Source organism: Muntiacus reevesi, chromosome 5 (assembly GCF_963930625.1).
Source record: "Muntiacus reevesi chromosome 5, mMunRee1.1, whole genome shotgun sequence".
Taxonomy (NCBI): domain Eukaryota; kingdom Metazoa; phylum Chordata; class Mammalia; order Artiodactyla; family Cervidae; genus Muntiacus; species Muntiacus reevesi.
The window spans coordinates 88,681,132-88,705,343 of NC_089253.1; the positions used below are offsets into that span (position 1 = coordinate 88,681,132).

Consider the following 24,212-nt stretch of genomic DNA (forward strand, 5'->3'; position numbering starts at 1 on the left):
CCAGCTTTCTGTTTATTCTTTCCAGTAGCCACTTCCCCTGCCCAAACAGAAAAATGTTATGAATAGATATTCATATCTGGCCAAAAAATGAATCAGTTCAGTTCATTCACTCAGGCGTGTCCGTCTCCTTGTGACCCCATGGACCACAGCACGCAGGCCTCCCTGTCTATCGCCAACTCCCAGAGTTTACTCAAACTCCTGTCCATCGAGTTGGTGATGCCATCCAACCATCTCATCCTCTGTCGTTCCCTTCTCCTCCTGCCTTCAATCTTTCCCAGCATCACGGTCGTTTCCAAAGAGTCAGTTCTTTGTATCAGGTGTCCAAGGTTTTGGAGTTTCAGCTTCAGCATCAGTCCTTCCAATGAATATCCAGGACTGGTTTCCTTTAGGATGGACTGGTTGGATCTCCTTGCAGTCCAAGGGACTCTCAAGAGTCTCCTCCAACACCACAGTTGAAAAAGCATCAATTCTTTGGTGCTCAGCTTTCTTTATAGTCCCAACTCTCACATCCATACATGACTACTGGAAAAACCATAGCTTTGACTAGACGGACCTTTGTTGGCAAAGTAATGTCTCTGCTTTTTAATATGCTGTCTAGGTTGGTCATGACTTTTCTTCCAAGGAGCAAGTGTCTTAATTTCATGGCTGCAGTCACCATCTGCAGTGATTTTGGAGCCCAAGAAAATAAAGTTTTCCACTGTTTCCCCATCTATTTGCCATGAAGTGATGGGACCAGTTTCCATGATCTTAGTTTTCTGAATGTTGAGTTTTAAGCCAACTGTTTTACTCTCCTTTTTCACTTTCATCAAGAGGCTCTTTAGTTCTTCTTCACTTTCTGCCATAAGGGTGGTGTCATCTACATATCAAAGGTTATTGTTATTTCTCCCGGCAACTTTGATTCCAGCTTGTGCTTCATCCAGCCCAGCGTTTCTCATGGTGTACTCTGCTTATAAGTTAAATAAGCAGGGTGACAATGTACTCCTTTCCCAATTTGGAACCAGTCTGTTGTTCCATGTCCAGTTCTAACTCTTGCTTCCTGACCTGCATACAGATTTCTCAAGAGGCAGGTCAGGTGGTCTGGTATCCCCATCTCTTTAAGAATTTTCCACAGTTTATTGTGGTTCACACAATGAAAGGCTTTGGCATAGTCAATAAAGCAGCCTGGCTTGGAGAATTTTGATCATTATTTTACTAGTGTGTGAGATGAGTGCAATTGTGCAGTAGTTTAAGCATTCTTTGGCATTGCCTTTTTTGGGGATTGAAATGAAAATGGACTTTTTCCAGTCCTGTGGCCACTGCTGAGTTTTCCAAATTTGCTGGCATACTGAGTGCAGCACTTTGACAGTATCATATTTTAGGATTTGAAATAGCTCAACTGGAATTCCATCACCTCCACTAACTTTGTTCATAGTGATGCCTCCTAAGGCCCACTTGACTTCACATTCCAGAATGTCTGGCTCTAGGTTGATGATCACACCATTATGATTATCTGGGTTGTAAAGATCTTTTTGTATAGTTCTTCTGTGTATTCTTCTTAAGCACCTCTTCTTAATATCGTCTGCTTCTGTTAGGTCCATACCATTTCTGTCCTTTATTGTGCCCTTCTTTGCAGGAAATGTTCCCTTGGTATCTCTAATTTTCTTGAAGAGATCTGTAGACTTTCCCATTCTATTGTTTTCCTCTGTTTCTTTGCATTGGTCTCTGAGGAAGGCTTTCTTATCTCTCCTTGCTGTTCTTTGGAACTCTGCATTCAGATGGGTATATTTTTTCTTTTCTCCTTTGCCTTTCGCTTCTCTTCTATTGACAGCTGTTTGTAAGCCCTCTTCAGACAACCATTTTGCCTTTTTGCATTTCTTTTTCTTGGGGATGGTCTTGATCCCTGCCTCCTGTACATTGTCACAAACCTCTGTCCATAGTTCTTCAGGCACTCTGAAGTCATTCATATTAGCAACCCATGGAGCAATCCTTTCCAGGAAAGGTAGGAACTTTTAGCATGAGTACCTCCTCTCTGTTTTCTGGAAACTTATTTCTAACATAAGGCATAAGTTGGAGACAGAAGCTTTTTTTTATTTGAAGATTTTCTTAAATTATCTAAACTGCCCAAATCTCAATCCCCCCTGCCCCCCTCCTTTGAGAAAAATAGCTAATTAGGCATATATCTCATGCCAGAAGATCTATTCTCCAAAACATCCACAACCCTAAATGTCCTAGATTCTGAATTTCTAAAAGAAGGAAAAATAAGTCCTTGTTTTGAGTACAGCTAAGCCAGTAGAGAAAACCAGAACAAATGTGGAAGACTAGAGTGGTTTTCCCTTCTCTGAGAGGCTTTTAATCCTTTCTTTGCCCTTTGGTGAACAGAGTGGCCGTAAGAAATGGAAATTAATTAAGAAAATATGGAAACCTGGGTTGGACACTGTACAGTTTTCCTCTTCTCCATTTTTCTGGTGGTGAAAGAGGGTCAACTTGGTGCTCCTGGGAAAGATGTTTATGAAAATAAAGTTTATGGATATTTCCCTGGCAGTCCAATGGTTAAGACTCTGTGCTCCAAATGTCGGGGGCTTGGGTTTAATCCCTGGTCAGAGAACTAAGATCCTGCATGCCACAGGGCACAGCCAAAAAACCAACCAACCAACCAACCAGTCAATCAATCTTACATTCTTGGCTGTGCTACCTTGGGCTGGCACCAAGGACTGGAGGTATCTGAGCAGCCTGGGGAGTCCAGAGCTCAGAAGGGCCTAGAGGTGGTCTTTCCTTCTACCCCAGTGTGGACTTCCTATCTCATTTTCTTAAAAATGTTCCTATTGGAGAGACTCCTTGTTTTTCAGTGTATTCCTGCCCCAGCCTGCTCTTACACCGTGCTTCCTAACTGGTGAGGGAGGGGCAGCTGCCCTCAGTGCCAGACTCTCAGTTTGTTGAATGAATTCATCTCAGAAGAACCTGCCTTGTTCTTAGTTGAATTGTGTGCTTATGGTCATGTTTTACTTCTGAAGTCTTCTATGAGCCACAGCTGCCTTTCTACATGTGGCCATTTAATCCTGACCTATCTACCAGTTAGTCCTATTTCTTTCTCAGACCAAAGCCCAGGTGCATCACAAAAGGTATGGCCACCTCTTCCCTAAGCCTCCTAGTTTGCCTCTCATACCTAGAGTGTGGGCTTCCCAGGTGGCACAGTGATAAAGCATCTGCCTGCTGATGCAGGAGACACAGGAGACGCGGGTTTGATCCCTGGGTTGGAAAGATCTCCTAGAGAAGGGAATGGCTACCCATTCCAATATTCTTGCCTGGAAAATCCCGTGGACAGAGGATCCTGGCAGGCTACAGTCCATGGAGTCTCAAAGAGTCAGACATGACTGAGCTTACACACGTGCACCCCAAGAGTGCACCCTGGACTTATCAGAAACCATTTCTTTCAGACTTCCTCTTAGAGTCTACCGTAATTATAGCACTTAGCAAAATAGTCTGTCTCTGACCCCTTTTAGGAATTTGAAACTTCACGTGTCTCACAGGCTAGTTGGAGAGACAGACGGCTGAACTGCAGGGCTGTTTGACAGGCTGGAGTCGGGGACACAGCAGAGAGGGAATGCCCAACCCAGATGAGGTTCTGGAAGGCCTGATACCCAGAGTTTGTGGTGTTTTTGTTTTTATTTTTGTTTTGTTTTTTAAGGAAGAAGTAGCCAGAGTTTGGAGAAAACTTCCTGAGGCAAAGTGCAGCTATATGAAAAGCCTGGGCTTACACAACCTAGTAGTCAAGAGTGGCATGGGGGGCAAGAAGGAAGAGGAGTGGTGGCCAGAATGAAAGCTGGAGAAGTGGAGGGGCACCGGGCCCCTGGGCCCTTGTATTCCGGAGACGGGGGCTGTGGGAGAAAGCCAGGAAGCTTTTACTTCTTGCTTTGTTTTCTCGAGTCTCACCAGGACAGTGGCTCTTTGTAGTTGCCAAACAAGATTTTTAACTGGAAGTTGGTGGCTTAGAACATTGGAATTTCTTAACATTGCAATTCATTCATATTAAATGCCCAGAAGGGCTCATCTGGCTTGAGGATTAAGGAAGCAGTATCTGAAGGACTTCTAAGTCTTAGGTCTAGAATCAGATAAATCTGGGTTCTAATCCCCTCTCATCACTTGATAGTTATATGACCCTGGGGCAAATTAACCTCTGAGTTGACCACTCCATGAAATGGGATAAAAATTATAACTACTCCTGACTTCCCTGATGGTCCAGTGGTTAGGACTCCATGCTTCCACTGCAAGGGGACCAGGTTCAGTCTCTGGTTGGGAAACTAGGATCCTTCATGCCATGCAATGTGGCCCCCCCCAAAAAAAAATGTTAGTTTAAAAAAATTATAACTACTTTGTTTTGCAGGGTTTTTATGAAGACTAAGTTAAATATAGCGAAAGATTAAAAATAGCTGAGGCAGTTTTGAAAAAGAAAAATAAATTTGAAGGCATTACCGTACTAGGGTTCAAGATTTATCTTAAAGCTGCAGCCAGTGACTAGGTCAGTGTGATATTGGCACAGGGTAAACGAGTAGATGAATGGAGCAGACATGAATGTCCTGCGACAGAGCCACGCATTTGTCAGCTCTTGGTTTATGACAGAAGAGTGAGCTTTGCTGGGTCGACCCCATAGCCTTGTGGGGGATAAAGGTTCTTGGCCCTCACCCCATTCCACACCCAAAACCTCAAGTTCTGGAGATTTACATTCTAAATGTGAAAACAGGAGCCCTTCCAGAAGATAACATAGGAGATTATCTTCAGCATTTGGGGGATAAGCAAAGATTTCTTAAAGAAGATTTGAAAAACATTAACCATAAAGGAAAACTTTATCACATGTAATACAAGGAGTCATCTCTTTTCACCAGAAACCATCATGAAGAGAGTGTAAAGGCAACGAGGTATTTCCTGTACATTCCTCTGTGTGTACTATATCCAGAGTATATATAGAACTCTTGTCAAACAAACAGACAAAAGGTAGCCAGTTAAAAAAATGGACGCAAGATGTGAACAGTACTTATTTCACAAAAGATTATATCCAAAAGGCCGGTCAACACATGAAAAACTGCTCAAACTCATTAGTCATTAGGGACGCTCAAATTTAAAACTATAAGATGCAACTTATATACCAGCCCAAATGGCTGAAATGGGAAACACTGAATCCCAAGTGTTGAGAAACATGTGGAGTGTCTGAGATTCCTATGTCCTCCACTGGCAATGTACAATGGCCATTTGGCAGTATCTTCTGAAGCTGAACATGCCCTGAAACTCAGCAGTTCTACTACAAGGATTGTTCCCAATGGAAATATGAGCAAAGACACAAACAGGAACGTTTGTGGTAATGTCACTTATAGCCCCAAACTGAAGGCAACCTAAAACCTTCATCGACAGTAAGATAGTTCACTTGTGGTGGGTTCATACAGTGACTATTCAGCAATAAAAAGACAAGCTACCATGGCATGCAGCAACATGGATGTATCTTGTAAACGTAATGACAAGTATTTATATAGAGTTCAAAACCTGGTGAAACTAACCAGTTGTGTCAGAAGTGAGACAATTTGCTACCTCTGAGGATGAGGAGGGAAGCTGTGATGGGAAAAGGCTTGAGTGTTTCTGCAGTGCTGGCAGTATGTTGTGTTCTGTTTCTTGGTTTGGTTTGTAGTTATAATGGTAACTTCACTTTGTGATAATTTATCAAGCTATACAATTAAGTGTATACTTTCTTGTATTGTATGTTGTACTTCAGTCAGAAAGTTTCTTTAAAAATAAATAATGCCCCTAAAACACTTTTTTAAATTAGACTGACGTATCGTTGATTTAAAGTACTATGTTAATTTCTGCTTTACAGCAGAGTGACTCAGTTATACATATATGTATTCATTTTCATATTCTTTTCCATTATGGTTTATCACAGAATATAGACTATAGTTCTACATGGACTTCCCTCATAGCTCAGTTGGTAAAGAATCCGCCTGTAATGCATAAGACTCCGGTTCTATTCCTGGATTGGGAAGATCCACTGGAGAAGGAATAGGCTACCCACTCCAGTATTCTTGGACTTCCCTGTGGCTCAGCTGGTAAAGAATGTGCCTGATGCAGGAGACTGGGTTCGATGCCTGGGTTGGGAAGACCCTCTGGAGAAGGGAGAGGCTACCCACTCTGGTATTCTGGCCTGGAGAATTCCATGGACTGTGTAGTCCACGAGGGTCGCAAGGAGTCAGACACGACCGAGCGACTTTCACTCAGTCCCTGTGCTATACAGTAGAACCTTGTTTATCCATCCCATATGTAATAGGTTGCATCTGCTACTCCCAATCTCCCAATCTTTCCTTTCCCTGGAACCTTGCCTTGGCAGCCACAAGTCTGTTCTCTATGTCTGTGAGTCTGTTTCCATTTTGTTGATACACTTATTTGTATTTCTCTTTCTTACTTTCCTTGGGGTTTCCATGGTGGCTCAGATGGTAAAGAGACTGTCTGCATTGTGGGAGACCCAGGTTCGATCCCTGGGTCAGAAAGATCCCCTAAGAGAAGGAAATAGCATCCCACTCCAGTATTCTTGTCTGGAAAATTCCATTGACAGAGGAGCCTGGCAGGCTACAGTCTATGGGGTTACAAAGAGTTGGACATGATGGAGTGACTTCTTACTTCCCTTAGTGTGATAATCTCTAGGTCCACCCATGTTGCTGCAGGTGGCATTATTCCATCCCTTTTATGGTTGAGTAATATTCCATTGCATGCAGTATTACATGTCTTCTTTATTCATTCGTTTGTTGATAGACGTTTATTTCCATGGCTTGGCTATTGTGCATAGTGGTGCTATAAACATAGAGGTGCTTGTATCTTTTCAAAGTATAGTTTCATCTGGATATATGCCCAGGAGTGGGGTTGCTGGATTAAATAACAACTCTATTTTTAGTTTTTTGAGGAGCCTCCATACTGTTTTCAATAGTGGCTTTACCAATTTACTTTCCCACTAACAGTGTGAGAGGGTTCCCTTTTCTCCACACCCTCCCTAGCATTTATTATTTGTGGATTTTTTAATGATGGCCATTCTGACTGGTGTGAGGTGGTACCTTGTTGTAGTTTTGACTTGCATTTCTCTAATAATCAGCAATAATGAGCATCTTTTCATGTGCCTATTGACCACTGTATGTCTTATTTGGAGAAATTTCTATTTAAGTCTCCTGCCCATTTTTCAATTGGGTTGTTTGTTTTTTTGTTATTGAGTTATATGAGCTATAAAACACTTTGAATTGTGTCTGACACATAGTCCATATCTAGCAAATCTGAAGTAGTATTAATTTAGGTGATGGATTATCATTTCATCAGAAAAACCTCCCTGCCCACCTAAATCTAAAGTAGCACTCTGTGCTATTTTCCATCTTTGTGCGCTGTCTTCTTCAGGGTGTTTACCTGCACAGCCCTTATTTCTGTTTGTGTTTTGCTTCCCTGACCTGTAAGCTCTGTGAAAGCAGAGACCTGCCCTGGCTCATCTACCACAGTAGCTCTAGCATCCAGCACTTAGCACAAAGCCTGGCACAAAAGAGATACTTGCCAATTGAAAGATTGACTTCCCAGCAGAAGATTATCTGCCCCTAAATAAGCATGTGTTGTGGAGGTGTAGAATCTCTCTCCATGGTCATTGCCAGTCTTCATCATGGTGAGTTCTTCATTGCAGGGCATTGTTTTCTCTCCTGCTTTAACATTTTCTTCCATGGGTTTTAGTTATAAAGTCAAAGAAAGTGAGAACTGGAAGAGTTGAGATCCTTTGGTTCGGGCTTCTTTTTTAACCAATAACCTGAAGTAGCGTCTTTACTGTGTAATCACTTTGTGTCCCTCGAAATCATCAGTTCGCATCTCACCCCCAGTGGCTCAGTGGTCAAGAATCCGCCTGCCAGTGCAGGAGACACAGGTTCAATCCCTGGATGGGAAAGATCCCCCAGAGAAGGAAATGGCAACCCACTCCAGTATTCTTGCCTGGAAAATTCCATTGACAGAGGAGAGTGGTGAGCTACTGTCCCTAGGATCGCAAAAGAGTTAGAGACTAAAGCAAACAGTAGCAACCTCTTTTGTTATATATGAAGATGAGTGAGAGGGCCTCAGGGCATTTGGGGTAGGGTTTTCCCCGCTCCTGTTTATTCTGAAGGCCTGTATGAACGGCATATATGATAGCATGACCCTGCATGGGCCTGGCCTGTCAGTTAACCCTCATCAAAGCCCGAGGGGCCACACGCAGAGGTTCATGTGAAAGAGAAAGTAACATGTCGTATGTCTGAGCAGCCGTGTTCCCCATAATTAATCCAGGAGCCTAACAGATCTTACCTGTTTGCAAAGGGGAATCACACAGACATTACCTTGTAATTGTACAGAATCAATCTTCACCAGAGACAGATCCCAGCCAGGGTGCAGGACGAGATGACAAGTCCGTGTGCAGTTGCCCAGGGACTGAGAAGCATCCCCTTGGCCTGGGCCTTCGCTTCCCTGACTTAGGCAGCACTAACGGGAAATGGCCTGTAACTCTCTGAGAATGTTAAAGAAATTTAGCCAGTTTGTGCCTGAGCAACCAATTAACAGTGAGGGTGACTGGGCTTTACAGCCTACAGACAAGGGGCTGGATGACAAACAAGCCCAGTCTGTCTTAACTCTAAATATATGTTCCCAAGGTGTCTGTTGTGTTGCTTGGAAGCATGAGCCCAGCCTTTACAGTTATTTCCTGGCTTCCTGAAAAGGTACAGTCTTGTTCTCTTTCCTGCACCTCTGCTGGAAGAGAATACACTTTGTCCAGGGGGTGAGGATTTGCTCAAAGCTCCTCTCTTCTTGGTAAAGACACATTCCAAATGTCTCGACTCATGCTGCCTTCAGAAGTGCCAGTGTTCCTCTAGGAATCTGTACCCTGTAGAAAAGCTCCAGGCAGCAAAGAGGGGGCAGACAGAGGAAACCCCTGTGTAGCCAGAGCAGGAGCACAGATTGTATCTTTCTTTCTCACCCCACCTTTTTCTTGAATGCTCTTACATCCAACCATTACCCAAGAGGCCAGGTCCCTCACCAGTCACCAGTAGAGCTTAAGTTTATTTCTGGCCACTCTGAAGACTTCCTACAGGTTCACTTTACAACAGCTTGCCTCTGTAGAGCATCTTACCAACTCCAAGGAAAACTGCTTTCAGTGCAGAAAGCTGGCTGTCAATGAGGAACTATACAAAGGGCAGAGACCTGGGGTTTCTCCCAGAGCTTGCCAGAAAGACAGAGGGTCTTCCGTTGCACCCATGGCCATTCTAGAGGGCGCAGCTTGCTGCTGCTGTTGTTATTCAGTCACTGAGTTGTCTCCGACTCTTTGTGACCCCGTGGACTTAAGCAGGCCAGGTTTCCCCATCCTTCACTATCTCCCAGAGTTTGCTCAAACTCATGTCCATTGAGTCAGTGATGCCATCTAACTATCTCATACTCTGTCACCCCCTTCTTCTGCCCTCAACCTTTCCCAGCATCAGGGTCTTTTCAGATGAGTCAGCTCTTCCCATCATGTGGCCAAAGTATTGGAGCTTCAGCTTCAGCAACCCCATGAACACAATGAAAAGCTTGCTGTTGGTCAGTAGTTAACCTCTGCCCTTCCACTGCATCTAGCTCATCCCCAGGAATGGCTAGAGATTTAAAGGGACTGCTCTTATGGTGAGTTAGCAAAGGTGCTTCTGATTTTTATGTACCTGTATGATGGGGGGCAGACTACTGGCAATTAAGCTGGGTCATGATACTCTGAAATGTTGAATCATAAGCTGTATTATGATTTCAGAGATATTAAGTGTGCATCCTGGAACTGATGAAATACAGTGGGTGCCCCATGGCCGTCTCTGACAGTCTGTCCCAGTGACAGTGAAAAGTGTCAGTGGTGACACCATTGGTCTCTCCAGCTTCTTTTGGACATCTCACTGGCTGTGAATCTTGGTGATTCAGTTAGAGTGTGTTGTAGTCCTCATCTGTCAGCTTTTCCTTACCAGGAAGGTAGGCATATTTTCCTTTTCGCGATTCCAGGACGGGCATCAGTATTTCTACAGTGTGGCCTCACTCCGTACCAGAGCACAGGGCCAGGGCACGTCTGCTCGCACAGTTATAAGTGTGGAGAGTTCAGAGCTGCCAAGTCCCTGGATGCCAGCTCATTTAATTTTTGTTTCCCAACTTCATCCACATAATAACCTGAGTCAGAGCTCTTGGACATGCAGCAGCCAAGAAATCAGGATGGATTTTTACCCAAAATATCTACTCTATTTTGAGTCAAGGTAGTTGAAAATAAGTTTTGGGTTTCGTCTGTCAACCCTCCCCACTTTGTTCTGTTTCCCTGACAGCTTCTTCTCCCTAATGTTCTCTCTCAGATCTCTTCATTTCACTCTGGATGAAGAAGCAGAAAGGAGGAGAAAATCCTCCAGGCCTCACCAGAAAAGAAGCAGTGCTCATTGTTGTAGAATAAAAAGATAATGGCCAATTTGTCAAGAAGTGTTGACAAGAAAGATAAAGTTGAAAGTAATTAACTGGCTGACACGCTGGGAGTGATGCGCCTGCCAGTGGCTCCCTAAATCAGCCAGAGCCTTGGAAATGTGACAGCCATTCATCATTTTTACAACACGCCTCTGACAGGCCCCTGGGTTGCAAACCTGGCCAGCACAAATCGTGTGCTTTGACACTTCAGGGCTCTGCGGCCTCTTAGTGCCTCACGCCGGTTGTGCTAGGGTGTCTAGGCACTGTTTATCCTGCCAGGGGGTGCTGGAAGTGATGGGTGAAATGGGACAGCTTGTCCAGCTTATTGCTGGACCCGGTGTCCATCCTCTGGGCAGCTGCTCTGATTCCCAGGGGCAAGCCTGCAGACATCTGCAGGACGAATCCCCTGTGAGCTCCTGCCACACCTTGGTGGCTTAACTAGTGCTGCTCTCACCCAGCCACAAGGGTGCGCCCAAGAGGCTGGTTCACACGTGGCATCCAGCGCAGATGTTCTTACACAACTGTTAAAAAAGTTTTTGTGAAGGCTCCAGATAAAATGGGAAATGCCTGTGTCATGTAAAAAAGCAGAATACAGTACTGTATCATCACTCTGACTAGCACTGTGTCTAAAATATGCATTTATACAGAGTGTGCATAGGCAAAAGTATTATTTTGATATTGTGAACTCTCTTCCCAATTTTTAAAATTATATATAATTTAAAAAATAATTTTATTATTATAACAATTATATATATACACACACACACACACCTCCCACTACCAGTATTGAAAGGGGCTTCCCAGGTGGTGCTAGTGACATAGAACCCATCTACCAGTGCAGGAGATATAAGAGACATGGGTTCAATCTCTGGGTTGGAAAGATCCCCTGGAGGAGGGCACGGCAACCCACTCCAGTATTCTTGCCTGGAGAATCCCATGGACAGAGGAGCCTGGTGGGCTATGTATAGCCCATGGAGGAGCCAGACACAACTGAAGCAACTTAGCACATATACACCAGAGTTGAAGAGAGAGGAGTTTTTGTCTCTCCTTTCCCTAATCTACAGTTGTTAGCACTCTGTCTTTTATATTCTTTCTGCTTTTTATTTTTGGCTGTGCGCGGGCTTTCCCTAGTTGTGGAGAACAGGGACTGCTCTCCAGTTGCAGTGTACAGGCTCCGCATCGTGGTGGCTTCTCTTGTTGTGGCACCCAGGCTTAGTTGCCCCGAGGTATGTGGGATCTCCCTGGACCAGGGACCAAACCTGTGCCCCATGCATTGGTAGGTGGATTCTTTTTTTTCCTTCAAATTTATTTATTTTTTTAATTGGAGGATAATTGCTTTACAGTGTTATGTGGTTTCTGCCATACATCAGCATGAATCAGCCGTAGGTGTACATGTGAACCCTTCCTCTTGAAACTCCCTCCCACCCCATCCCACCGCTCTCTGTTGTCACAGAGCACTGGGTCGAGCCCCCTGTGTTATACAGCAACTTCCCATTAGCTGTCTATTTTACATAATAGTAATGTATATATTTTAATGCTACTCTGTCAAGTCATCCCATCCTCTCCTGTCCCTGCTGTGTCCGTGAGTCTCTTCTCTGTGTCTGAGTCTCTGTTCCTGTCCTGCGGATGTGTTCACCAGTACCAGTTTTCTAGATTCCATATATATGCGTTAATACACGATAGTTGTTTTTCTGACTTACTTCACTCTGTATAACAGGCTCTAAGTCCATCCACCTCACTAGAACTGACTCAAATTCATTCCTTTCTATGGCTGAGTAATATTCCATTGTATATATGTACCACAACCTCTTTATCCATTCATCTGTCACAGACATCTAGGTTGCTTCCATGTTTTGGCTACTGTAAATAGTGCTGCAGTGAACAATGGGGTGCATGTGTCTTTGTCAGTTATGGTTTTCTCAGGGTATATGCCCAGTCGTGGGATTGCTGGGTCATATGGTAGTTTTATTCCTTGTTTTTTTTTTTTTTTAAGAAATCTCCATACTGTTCTCCAGGTAGATGGATTCTTAACCACATGGCCAAAAGAGAAGTCCTCTCTTTTTTCTTCTTAAGGTCCCACTTTCTCACATACAAATCTGGCAAGTCTTCTAGGTACTACAACAGACACATCATTTATACCGTGACCAGACAGAGGAAAAAGTGAAGACAAGTCAGAGCTCTTCACCCTTAATCCGCTCTGGAGTAAGGCGTCAGAACCCATTTGATGTCAAGGCAGTCCACCTCTCTTGCATCACGTTCTTTTTGTCTTGGTGCCTTAGGCCCCCGAGGGTTCCAGGGACACCAAATGTCCCAGCTTTGAAACCTTCTAACAAGGCCAGCCTCCACTTTCTTAATGTTTAGAAGAGGCGTAAAGTTACTTTTCATAAGTTCCTGGAGCAAGGAAGGAAAGTTTGACCTGCCAGACCCTGGGTGCTATTTTCACAACCTGACTCTGGCTTTAAGTGGGGGAACTGTAACACCTGCCAGTTCCCTTCACTTTCCCTGCCACCTGCATTTGAACTGCCCCTCACCACCTTTCTCTGGCGCACATTTCAGATGTTCTCACCTTGCCTTCTGTCTTCACTGCTGTCCTGCTCAAAAAGACACTGTCATTCCCTTGAGCTCCCCAGAGCCCAGGGAGCTGCCTCATGAAGATATCAGGGCCCTACCAACCCTAGATCTTCCTGACTCTGTAAAGGAATCAAGCGGTTTTGTTTCTAATCACCCACTGGACACAGAGCTGAGTCTTGGTGCCAGAAGAAGTGACAAGGATGGTCTGAGGCAGCTACTGTTCTAAGAGAGAAATAAAGATACAGCTTGATTCAGTGTAAGGACCCAAAGTAGGGTCCCATTGGCCTCACAGCTTGGCTGGTCAGAGACCTCTTGAGGTCCCCTGTCAGCTGTGTTGCGTGTCACCAGCCCAGCACTGAGGGAATTCAGAGAATTCTTCCTTGACAGGAAACCAAATAAAATGCAGACAGCAGTCTGCACTAGAAACAGACAGGAGAGAGAAGGCCCAGAGCCATTTGGGAAGCCAGTGCATGACGTTCTCATAAATTCCTGATAGGAGCACCAGGAAGCCTGAGTAGTCCCCCAGATGCCACTGCAGACACTCCTTGTGTGACTGGCTTTGCTGCGGGTTCCAGCTAGTGTTGCGTGCGCCTGCATCACTTTGCTCTTAGTAGCCGAAGGTCACCAAGGCTGAGAGATGGGGTCGATGACCAAATGAACTCTACCGAGAGGAATTCCCAGGCCAGAGGATTTTGGATCTGACATCAGTCCAGAACCCTGTGGAACAGTGACTTAGGAGTTGATAGAGTTCCTCAGGTTTCCCTTCCAGCGGTAGGAATAGCATTTGGATGCTGAGCCGACGACCCCCGCTATTGGTTTGCTAACAAGTTGGGGTTAGAACCTGGAGCAGTTCATGATCTACCCTTTGTTCAGGCGCATCCTCAGTGACACTGGTTGCCACTTGCCTGTAGAAAGCCCTGAGGAAGAGCTCAAAAGGGAGAGTCATGGGAAAGTAGACAGGCCTTGCACTGAGCACTGGCTTCTCGTCCATCACTCTTAGTCCATCAGTCTTGACAGGAAACCCGCTAAGGCAGTGAGAAGCTCCTTCATGCCTGAGTTCCTTACTCACTTACATGCTTTCCCTACATTTGGAAAGAGATTTTTGGATAGTGAAAAAAAGATGCCTGGGGTAATCTGTATAGTATAGAAGACAATGAGGCTGTTTCTTATTCTTATTTGTTAATTTGCCTCAATTCTAGAAAGTGCTTCCCTCACTTGTCAATTTTCCCAGTTTCAAACTCTTCAACTCAGCTTCCTTTAGTAAAAAGTTAAATCTTGGAGTAGGAGAGGGGAGGCAGGAATGAATGAGTGAATATGTCTTCTAATTGCCTTTTCCTTTCTTGACATCCTAATTCATTGTGTTTTCCTGTCTTCATTGTATTTCTAACATGTTAATTTGTGGGCTCTGCGTGTTATTTTGTGGGTAGGCAGCTTCTATTTGCTGTATAGATTCGCAACTATGTGAAACCTCAACTGGTTGTTCTCACTGGGATATGAAGTAGAATATAAATATACCACAATACTGATGCTTAAGACAGCAGCTAAGCCATCTTAGCCTTCTGGCTTCAGTGGGCATGGAGAAGAGATAGCCCCTGTAGTCGACTGTCATCTCTATACTGTTTTGGGCACGTTACTGTTGAAGCCTCCCTCTCTCTAAATTTGTTTGTCAGCCCAGCTAGCGTCAGCGAGGTCTGGTTTGTGTCATAAAGCACTCCTCTGCTGTTGGGCTGAGCTTTGAACAGTTTGCCCTTTATAAGCCTCCAGCATTAATAGGGAAAGACTCCAGGGCACACACGGGAGCGTTTATAGAACAGGCTGTAGAAGAGTCCCAGCTGCCCCGTAAACGAGGGCTCCTCATCAAGGGGGCTTCTGAGCAAAGGTAATCTCTGCACATGAATCACACATACTGTCTCTCCCTTTAGTCTCATAAAAGCACATCTGAGTTTCAAAGGGGAGTATCTCAAAGGATGGTCTTGTTTCACCCAAGTAGGCAGGCAACGGGGGACTTAGTAGCTGGGAACTGCTACTTTTCCATGGAGGCTTATTCATCCCCCACTTTGCAGCCTGGACTCTGTCTGTATGCCTGGCGGCCTCGAACAAGCGCCCCAGAAAAACCTGCTGTGGTTGCCTGGGGACTGTCATGCTGGGAGGCATGAAGGCAGTGGCTTCTGAAGGGTAATAAAAAATAGGGAATGAGAAGGACTTCCCTGGAGGTCCAGTGGTTACTACTCTGCACTTCAGCTCCAGAGGGCTGGGGTTCAATCCCTCCTTGGGGAACTAAGATCCCAGAGGCTGGGTGATACAGCAAAAAAATTAAAACCTTGGGAATGGGACCTTAGGGGTCAGAGCAGGGTGTCAACCACAGTATGAGTGAGGAGGCTAACGTGCAGTGCAGTGGGGCTCCTCTCCTGTGTGGTGAACTCCATGTGGAGTTAGCTCATGGAGACATCCTTGCCCTTCTTCTCTCTGTTCCCTGCTTTCAGTCTCTTATTTCACAGGTACTTGCTTGGTGCCTGCTGCTGGGGGAGTAGACAGCTGCCACACTTTTCTCCTCCTGCAGAGCTGTACCCTTAGTTAATACTTGAGATCTCTTTAATGGTTTTGAAGCGAAAGGATAGCCCTCAGAGCTACAGTTTCTTTCAATGCAAAATAGGAGTATTAATAGTAGTGTCTACTTCATAGGGTTAAGATCACACACATCAGCAGTAGTCAGCACAGTGCCTGGCACCCACAGGAGCTCTCAGTAAACTTAGGTGTCTTGTTGTTGCTATAATCCTTGGCCTTGCGTGATGGAGTGCCAGAAGCCATGGAGGAGAAAGAAGAAGTTAAGATGAAACCACATGACAGACTCTCTGCCCTGCGCCTGCATCCTCCCGCAGCCTTGCAGGCACACATGGGAGACTCCCTGGGGGGGAAAGAAGAGACAGGTGCACTAGGGAGAAAGTTCTCTGGGAAAGAAAATTGCAGACAGGGAGGAGGAGAGACTCAACAGGGAGAAAACAGCCAGTTAACTTGAAATCTCTCCTCTCTAAACAGTTGACTGAAGGTGTGTATGGTCTCCTTTCTTTCAGGTCCTCAAACCAGAACTTAATTTATCAAAGGGACCCTTTTTCTCTGCTCATGCTCCTTTTTCATGGGTATATTTTAGTCCATTTAGTCAAAGTTGTCGTTTTTTAGTGACTGTCCTTACTGTTGGGCAAGAGCTTAGCTTGCATCTCAAGCTGTATGCCCAGTTTTCCTGACCATTGATGGAGGCCTGGTCAGTGGGTCCTCAATGAACCCAACCCCTCTCCTTCCCGCGGGACTCTGTCTGCATCCTCACCTGCCTCCACACATATTCAAGTGAGAAGTACTATAGAGGTGATTTGTTTGGACTTGCTGTTAATAGAGTTGGGGCCATGTGATGAGTTTTCTTGTCACATTTGCAAAGCTATGTTAGTCTGTCCTTAGAGGAGGTAGGTCAGAGTCATTGCAATAGTAAGGTAAAAATCTGTATTTCTCCTCTGAGGTCTCTAGTTACAACTTCCTGATTTTGATCAGTTTCTTGTAAAATTCTCCTTTTTATGTATAAGGAGTAGGAGAGTGAAGGGGGAAATGGCTTTCACTTGCTTTTGGTTTTGTTGCTTTATCCCCAGAGGAAGGCGAGTTTTCGTAATGTTTATAAATTGATCTTGAAAATAGAATATGTTACAGAACATGAGATTGGAAGACAGTTCTTAGAACTCCTGGATTTTTTATGTCTAGATTCTTACAGTTAACTTCTTTGGGTTCTGGCAAAGAACACTTTCCTTATCTTTCTCATCAGAATACTTTATATTCCTACCAGGGCCATCCCAGTAGTCCACATTAGGACTCAAAGTAGTATATAGACTATATCATTATAGATAGGTACATATGATATATTTCATATTTCAGTATGGAAGTGTTAGTCGCTCAGTCATGTCTGACTCTTTGTGACCCCATGGACTGTAGCCCGCCAGGCTCCTCTGTCCATGGGATTCTCCAGGCAAGAACACTGGAGTGGGTAACCATTCCTTTCTCCAGGGGATCTTCTCGACCCAGGTATCGAACATGAGTCTCCCACATTGCAGGCAGATTGTTTACCGTCTGAGCCACCAGAGAAACCCAGTATAATATATCATAAATAATATATAGAATATATACTGGATTTCTTATTTCCTGTCTTATTATACTGCCAAAATCTTTACTTGAGCTCAAGGAATTAGATGATCACAAATATATACCCAGTAGTGTTAATTATCGGAGAAGGCAATGGCACCCCGCTCCAGTACTCTTGCCTGGAAAATCCCATGGACGGAGGAGCCTGGTAGGCTGCAGTCCATGGGGTCGCGAAGAGTCGGACATGACTGAGCTACTTCACTTTCACTTTCACTTTTATGCATTGGAGAAGGAAATGGCAACCCACTCCAGTGTTCTTGCCTGGAGAATCCCAGGGATGGGGTCGCACAGAGTCGGACACGACTGAAGTGACTTAGCAGTAGCAGTAGCGGTGTTAATTATTAATACAGTTTGCCCAGCCCCACATAAGTGAGAACAAAGTTAAGAACTTGACTTTTGAGGCCAAGAGGAATAGGAGACTGCCTGACAGTGAGCATGCAGTGGAGGGAGTCCCTTCGAACTCGGATTTCCATTCTCAGCTTTGAACTCTCACATGGCTGCCTAAAGAAAACCATGACATTACAGCATCACTTTGAAATTTAAAATATTTCTGAATCCTGCAGCAGAAAACTTATGGAAAACATTCAGGTTCAATGCTCTGCTTGGGACCCACTCAGAAGTGCCAAAGAGTCTGTGCAGTAGATTCCACACAAAGTGACCCGTCTACTCCTGTAAGTAAAGGAGAAGGGCGTCTGTACAGCTACTTTGACCTCTGGTTGCAGAGCCTGGACCTTGAGCTTGGAGCCCACTCGAATAGTCCTATTCAGGATGGAACTTGCATGGATGATTGCCCAGTGCTGGCTCAAGTCTCAACATTAGACATGTTTTTTCTGTACCCAAACATATAAGTAAGATTCCAGAAGCTTCTATCCTTGGACAAAAACAGATGAAGGAAGAAGCACATGTAAGAACCTGTTTAGCAATTTCATATCCATTATTTCGTTTGATTCCCTAAAGAATGCCATGAAGGAGACAGTAAGATTGCTTCAGGTTGTATAGAGACTGTACCCATTCATGTGGGCCTTGGGAAAAATCACTGCCCTCCCAGGCCTCGGTCTCCCCGGGAGTAAAACAAGCCTAGTGATACCCTTCCCTACCCACTCTCTTAGGGATGCATGAGGTCAGAGGAGCGATAGGTTGGAAAGATTGTTTGAGATGTGATTTGCAAACATGAGGCATTCGATTATTACTTTCACAAATGTTAACTTTTCTGGTTCATCAGATTTCTGGGCAGTTCCCTTTCAGTTTTATTGGAAGAAATGTGGTGGAATTTGAATTTTTAAAAATAGTATTTTATAACACCAGTCTCTTGCCATATTACCACGTTGAACCCCCACGTCCTGGAATTTCCCAAAACCACTTAAAAATTAATTTGAGTCTAGTAGACAGTTTGTCCTTAGGGCAGTAAACTAGATCCTAGCTCATTAAACCAGTCTGAACTCCCAAGCTGGTCTGTCACATTTTGCTCCCTACCTGTGAACAGATAGGGTTATTATTATCCTATGATTTTCTCAGGCCTGCTCCCTCCCTCTCTTCCTTCCTTCCCATAATTCAGGCTTGTGTTTATAGTGTTGGGTTAGCTGCTATTTACCTCCCTATTGGAACAAGGGTCTGAGCCTTGCAGCTCCTCTCCATTCAGGACGTCTTCACAGCCTCTCTGATGAACCAACTCCAGGTGGCAAGCCTTCCAACTTTTCTGCCTAGTTGCCCCAATACAGTTACAGTCCTCCAGCCCCAACTGTCCTTAGGATGACTTCAGCAGCGTTGTGTGTGGTTATGAAAAGCATTTCCCCACCAGAGACCAGGCAAGTGCCTTGGGATGTGGTCCCTTCACAGCCTGCTTCAGAGACAGAGCACAGTCCTGGGAGAGGGACTAAGGGGGCATCTGGATTTGAAAGACATGGACCCCATCAGGGAGCAGTCAAGACAGCTGCACAGCCATAGGCCCCAGGATTCTCTGTCGTTGATGTGGGTGACCCAGCCTCAGGGCCACTTCTGTGTCTCCCACAGAGCCTGATGGTTTCTATTTGTTTTGGTTATTCTTATCACTGAGACATAAAAGCTAAAAGTTCAGAGGTACCTCATCTGTTGTGTTGGTTGGGATGGTTCTGGAGCCAGGGTTTCTTAGTTCAAAAACAGACGCGTGCTGCCTGATGTCTGATGTCAGAGAGGAAACCAGTCAGTCTGCTGCTTGGAGGAAGGGCCCCAGGCAGGTGAGGCCTCCTGTCCACCAGATGTGGCCCCTTCAAGATAAGAAGCGTGAGGTCAAGATGAAATTATTCAGGTCAAGCTTCTCGAGTGGTAATATAATAGGTAACTGATGTTCTTTCTGCTTCTGTAAGACGTTGTCCCCAACATGCTGGTGAGCCATCTGCCCACAAGCGACCCTGCCCTTCCCACCCTCTGACATGTTGAGTGTAACCTCCGCTTCCTTTTGTTTTCTCAGCATTAATAATAAGCTGCAGCAGCCAGAGGCAGCTGCCGGGGTGTTGGAGTATGCCATGAAGCACTTTGGAGAGCTGGTAAGTGTCTCATTCCTTTTAGAAGAGCAAGAGGCAGCCACCTGGCTAGGGAAGCACTAGGCCACAGCCTTGAGAAAGTTACTTTCCTTTTCTGTTTTTTTCCCAGTAATTAACAGCCTAATGTTGACTTACCTGTATCTTGAGGTTGAGGGAAGCAGTGACCGTATGGAGTATATTTAGGCTGAATAGAGATTGTGAGGACAGAATCTAATGAACAGTAATGACTTGTATTTATCAAATAGCATGTGCCTAGCTCTTTGCTATGTGCTTTATGTATTTCATCCAATTCAGTTCTCACAGCAACCTGTGAACAGGTACTGTTGTTATCCCATTTTACAGGGATGAGAGGGACTATAGTCCCAGCAGGATAACAGCCTTACCTAAGCTGACAGAGTGAATAAGTGGCAGAACCTGGTGTCAGAGCCCAGATGTTTAACTATGACCCAGGTTACCTTTGTGCTGTCTAACAGCCGGCATTACTATTGCCCATACTTGAGGCTCAGTATATACTTCAGAAGAAACATGGCTAATTCTCCAGAAAAAAATATGCCATAATTTATACATGATATTGAGGGATTGTTCCTTTTCATTATTGCTTACATAGTTTCTTCCTTCCTGCCATCTTTGCCCAACCAATATTAAAATGTTTCCGTTACTCTCTGTGGTCTTGGGAGGGTGCTTTGGTAACTTCCTAACCATATATAAAGCATTGATTTAATCAACTTAACATTGGTTTCCTGGAAGTTCAAGAAGTTCTGGGTCCATATATTTGATGAGGAACCTTTTATTAGTTGTGTCGGTCACTTACTCTGGTTTGCCTTAATCAAGAGCCCAGTGTATTAGAGTAAAGAAAATTGACTACTTCATTCCCTTATGTAATTGCTGGTCAACTGGACTGAAAATTTTAAGAGTATTTTGCCATCTTGAGCACATGCCTGTAACTCAACTAAGAAAGCATCTCCAGATGACAAAACAGAAGGGACTGTGTCTTATCCATCTTTGCCACAACCTTGTTTGCAGAGGGAAGAAAGTCAGAAGAGAGGGTGCTTAATGTAGTCCTCTCAGACAGAGATGTCCTCTCCTTTGATATCCTTAGGGCTCAGACTGCAGTAGTTGAAACAAGGATTCCACAAACATCTGGTATTTGGGTGATTTTATATGCTGTTGTCTCAGAGTGCCAGTCTTAAATGAAAAGATCCCCATCTCCAGGTTCTGAAGGTGGCCGTTAGCTCCAGGATTATTGCTAAACCCTGGTGGATTTTCTGTTATATTTAGGTAGCTGAATCATATTAAACTCGACAATGGTTTGCTTTTTCTTGGCAGAGCCTGTGCTTTCTCAGCGCAATTTATGTAACAGCAATCTCATTAGAATTGTGTATGATTCATTGCTTAAACCTTATAGTTCCTGCAGTCTATTGCAACTCAAAATATCCTGCCCCCTACCTGACCTGCTCCATACGCTGCTCCCCCTATTTTCTACTTGTTCATACTGAGTGGGTACCATATGTTAGTACCCACTTTTCCACCCAGTATAGAAATTCAAAATGGAAATTTACCAGTGTTCCTTTTTAATTTAAGAGTTTTTAATGTTACAGTCTCTGCAGCCACTCTTTTCTAAGTTGTGTCTTTCATATTTAGGCATAGTGGAGCAGCATGTTTCTAAACGAGCTCAGGAAATGAAGCTTAGAGCCCATTTTGGCAAACTCCACTGTTCACGGACACTGGGGCAAAGGCTGTTGTGGCCGCAGAATGAGGACAGAGGAAGCGGAGGGGACTGGCTCTGCTGAAGACAAATGAGGGGAAGTAGGCACAAGTTAATGACCTAAAATAGACGTGACCTCCTCACAGCGGTTCAAGAAGAAAAGATTTTTTCAGAGAGCTTAATAGCACATAGCTGTGAGCATACATGCTACTCAAATTAGAGTTTCGTTTGGCAAGGAGAAGGAGTGTAATGGGGAGAATGAATGCAGGCCCTGCATTATGTCACACGAATGCTGCTGCAGGATCAGATTGTTGTTAAAGAAATCCCTGGAGAGCCACTCCCTGGCCTGGTAGAGAACTAGTCGTCACCAAGCTGGCGAGGAAGAAGCCCAGAAGACAGACTGGGGTGGCGGCAGATGGAGGGCAGACAGAGACATAAAACAGTCCCCAGGCCATTCAGAGAACCATAGTCTGCAGCTTCTAGACTGCAGCGGCTGCTCATTCACGTGGCCAACACCGAATGGCAGCGTGGCACGCCATCTGCTGGGTAATGGAATCCGTCCTTTGGCCCCTGCCAGTGATGAAGCTGCCAGGTGCTCAGAGGAGGGAACATTGGATGGGAGACTGTAGAAGAAGGGAGGAAGATTTTTCCAAAGAATTTTAAGTGGCAGTGTTATATTGTATTTTAAATTATTATTTCCTGAAAGTTTAAAAATGTATTAAGTAATGCAGAAAATAAAGAGCCTTTGAAAAGCGAGTTGTTTTCCTCCAGCAAATATGCAGATGTGGCCTGGTCTCTCTGGCTTCATCAGGAAAGCAGCTGCTGGCCCTGCCAGGTGGCCCACTGTCAGCATTCCAGCAGATCCAGGCCCCGGCCTCCTTACGGGAGCACTTGTCGGGGCTTCCTGCCATCCAGATGATTTGCCCTGTCCTCGCATGCCCACATGCTGGTGTTCTGGTGACTCCTGTGTCTGGGCAGGAAGTGATGGGGAAAGACATGGCCTGACAGCTGCTCTCACGTTATCCCCGGGTCGTTCCATCACTGTGCCGAGGAGCCAGCATCCCCACCAGCCCCGCACGTACCTCCGGATACTCTGAAGGCCTACTGTGCTGGGTGGAGTATCACACATTCAACATGACACGCTCAGGGAAAGAGTCTGTGGGTAAAGAAAACACGGCTCTGTGTTCTCTGTGCCTCACAGCAGTCCTCTCTCTCCTTCCTGCCAGGAGATCCAGGCTACCTGGTATGAGAAGCTGCACGAGTGGGAAGATGCTCTCGTGGCCTACGATAAGAAAATGGACACCAACAAGGATGACCCAGAGCTGATGCTGGGCCGCATGCGCTGCCTCGAGGCCTTGGGTGAATGGTGAGCTGCAGCGGGATGGAGGTCCAGCTGCCTTGGAAAGACTTCTCCCAGAGCTCTCTCCCAAGACTCCCACTTTTGCTTTCATTTGTTTCCCAGGAAGCATCTCTCACTTGGGAGTGTTTCTCTGTTCTGTCTCAGTGATAAATAGAAAGATTCTTTTCTTTCTTTCTCTCTCTCTCTTTCTTTCACTTAGTCTTCATAATGCTCTAAGACAGGACAGAAGTGGGTGTGTTCCTAGGATCTACACCTGTTCTTTCTGTCTGCCTCTTGACCTTGACTGGCTGATGAAGACTTCATATTCTTACTCTGCAACCTTGATTTTTCTTTTTCTCTTTATTACCTATTGCTAGTGATTTTAGGAAAGAAGAACAGATGACTGCTTGCAGGCAGTTACTGTACAGTTCCTGAGAGTACAAGGACAATGGTCTGAGTAGACAACTCTGAAAGACCCACATGGGGGTGGGGCCACCTTGCAGTTTTCCTGGAGGAAGGACCAAGGCTGGGAGACAGGTGAAGAGAGTGAAGAGAGGGGAAAGGGTATTCCAGGTGGAAGCAGCAGGGATGCTCAGCTGAGAAGATTTACCATGGTCTTGGTCTGGGGAGTTGTTAGGAGATGTTTTCCAGCATGAAGTGCAGTTTTTAAAAAATAGCTAAAATAAAATGCCATACTATAGTCATGATCTAGTTTACAGTTTTTAATAACAAATGCCTTACTACCTCCCCAGGAGCAGATATCTCCGCTTTCTGTTGCTTGTAAGACTGAGGGCCCCCCATTCATTCATTCAACCAGTCGTCATTGAGCGCTTGCCCAGTGCCAGCGTCTGTGCTGGGGCCCTGAGGACACAGTGTGAACAGGAAGGGCACAGCCCCTGCCTTCCCAGAGCCGACAGGGCAGATGACCAGGCTGCTGTAGCACTAAGTGAATGCTGTTATAAAGGAGAAGCCCAGGGGTGGTGGGATATAAGAAGGGGCCCTAATCCTGACTTGGAAGGCTTCCAGGAAGAAGTGTTCTAACTTGGGCCTAGACAGTGAGGAGGATTGAGCACAATATTACGTTATGGGTTCTGAAAGTTCATTGCGGCTGTGGGGTCAGGTGTGATGCAGAAAAGAGATAAGAGGTAGGGCAGGAGAGCTCGGCAAGGCCCAGGCCAAGTCGGGCCTATAGACCAAGTTAGAACTTGAACTTTATTTAACCAAAGGGCTGTTGCTAGGCCATTCTCCAAACCCCACAGAATTTTTTCTTTGCATTCTTTCTTTCAGTGCCCTGGTTTGCTCACCTCTTCTCCTTTTTCTCCTTTGAAATTCTCTGCATCTTTCAAGCTCCATCTGAACTGTTTCTTCCTCTTGGAAACCTGTCCTGCCTTCCCCCTTTCACAGTTAGAAATAACCACTGTCCAACACAGGGCTGGCTTGGCTG

General features: G+C 45.1%; 1 protein-coding gene across 2 annotated transcripts in view; it reads left to right on the top strand.

Moving 5' to 3' along the window:
• Nucleotides 1-24,212, top strand: part of MTOR (mechanistic target of rapamycin kinase) — a 120,922-nt gene that overhangs the window by 60,525 nt on the left and 36,185 nt on the right. For both annotated transcript variants that reach the window (XM_065935765.1, XM_065935766.1), the window contains 2 exons: nt 19,652-19,727; nt 22,656-22,795. In XM_065935765.1, coding sequence (XP_065791837.1) covers nt 19,652-19,727; nt 22,656-22,795 — 216 coding nt within the window. The remainder of the gene's footprint in view (nt 1-19,651; nt 19,728-22,655; nt 22,796-24,212) is intronic.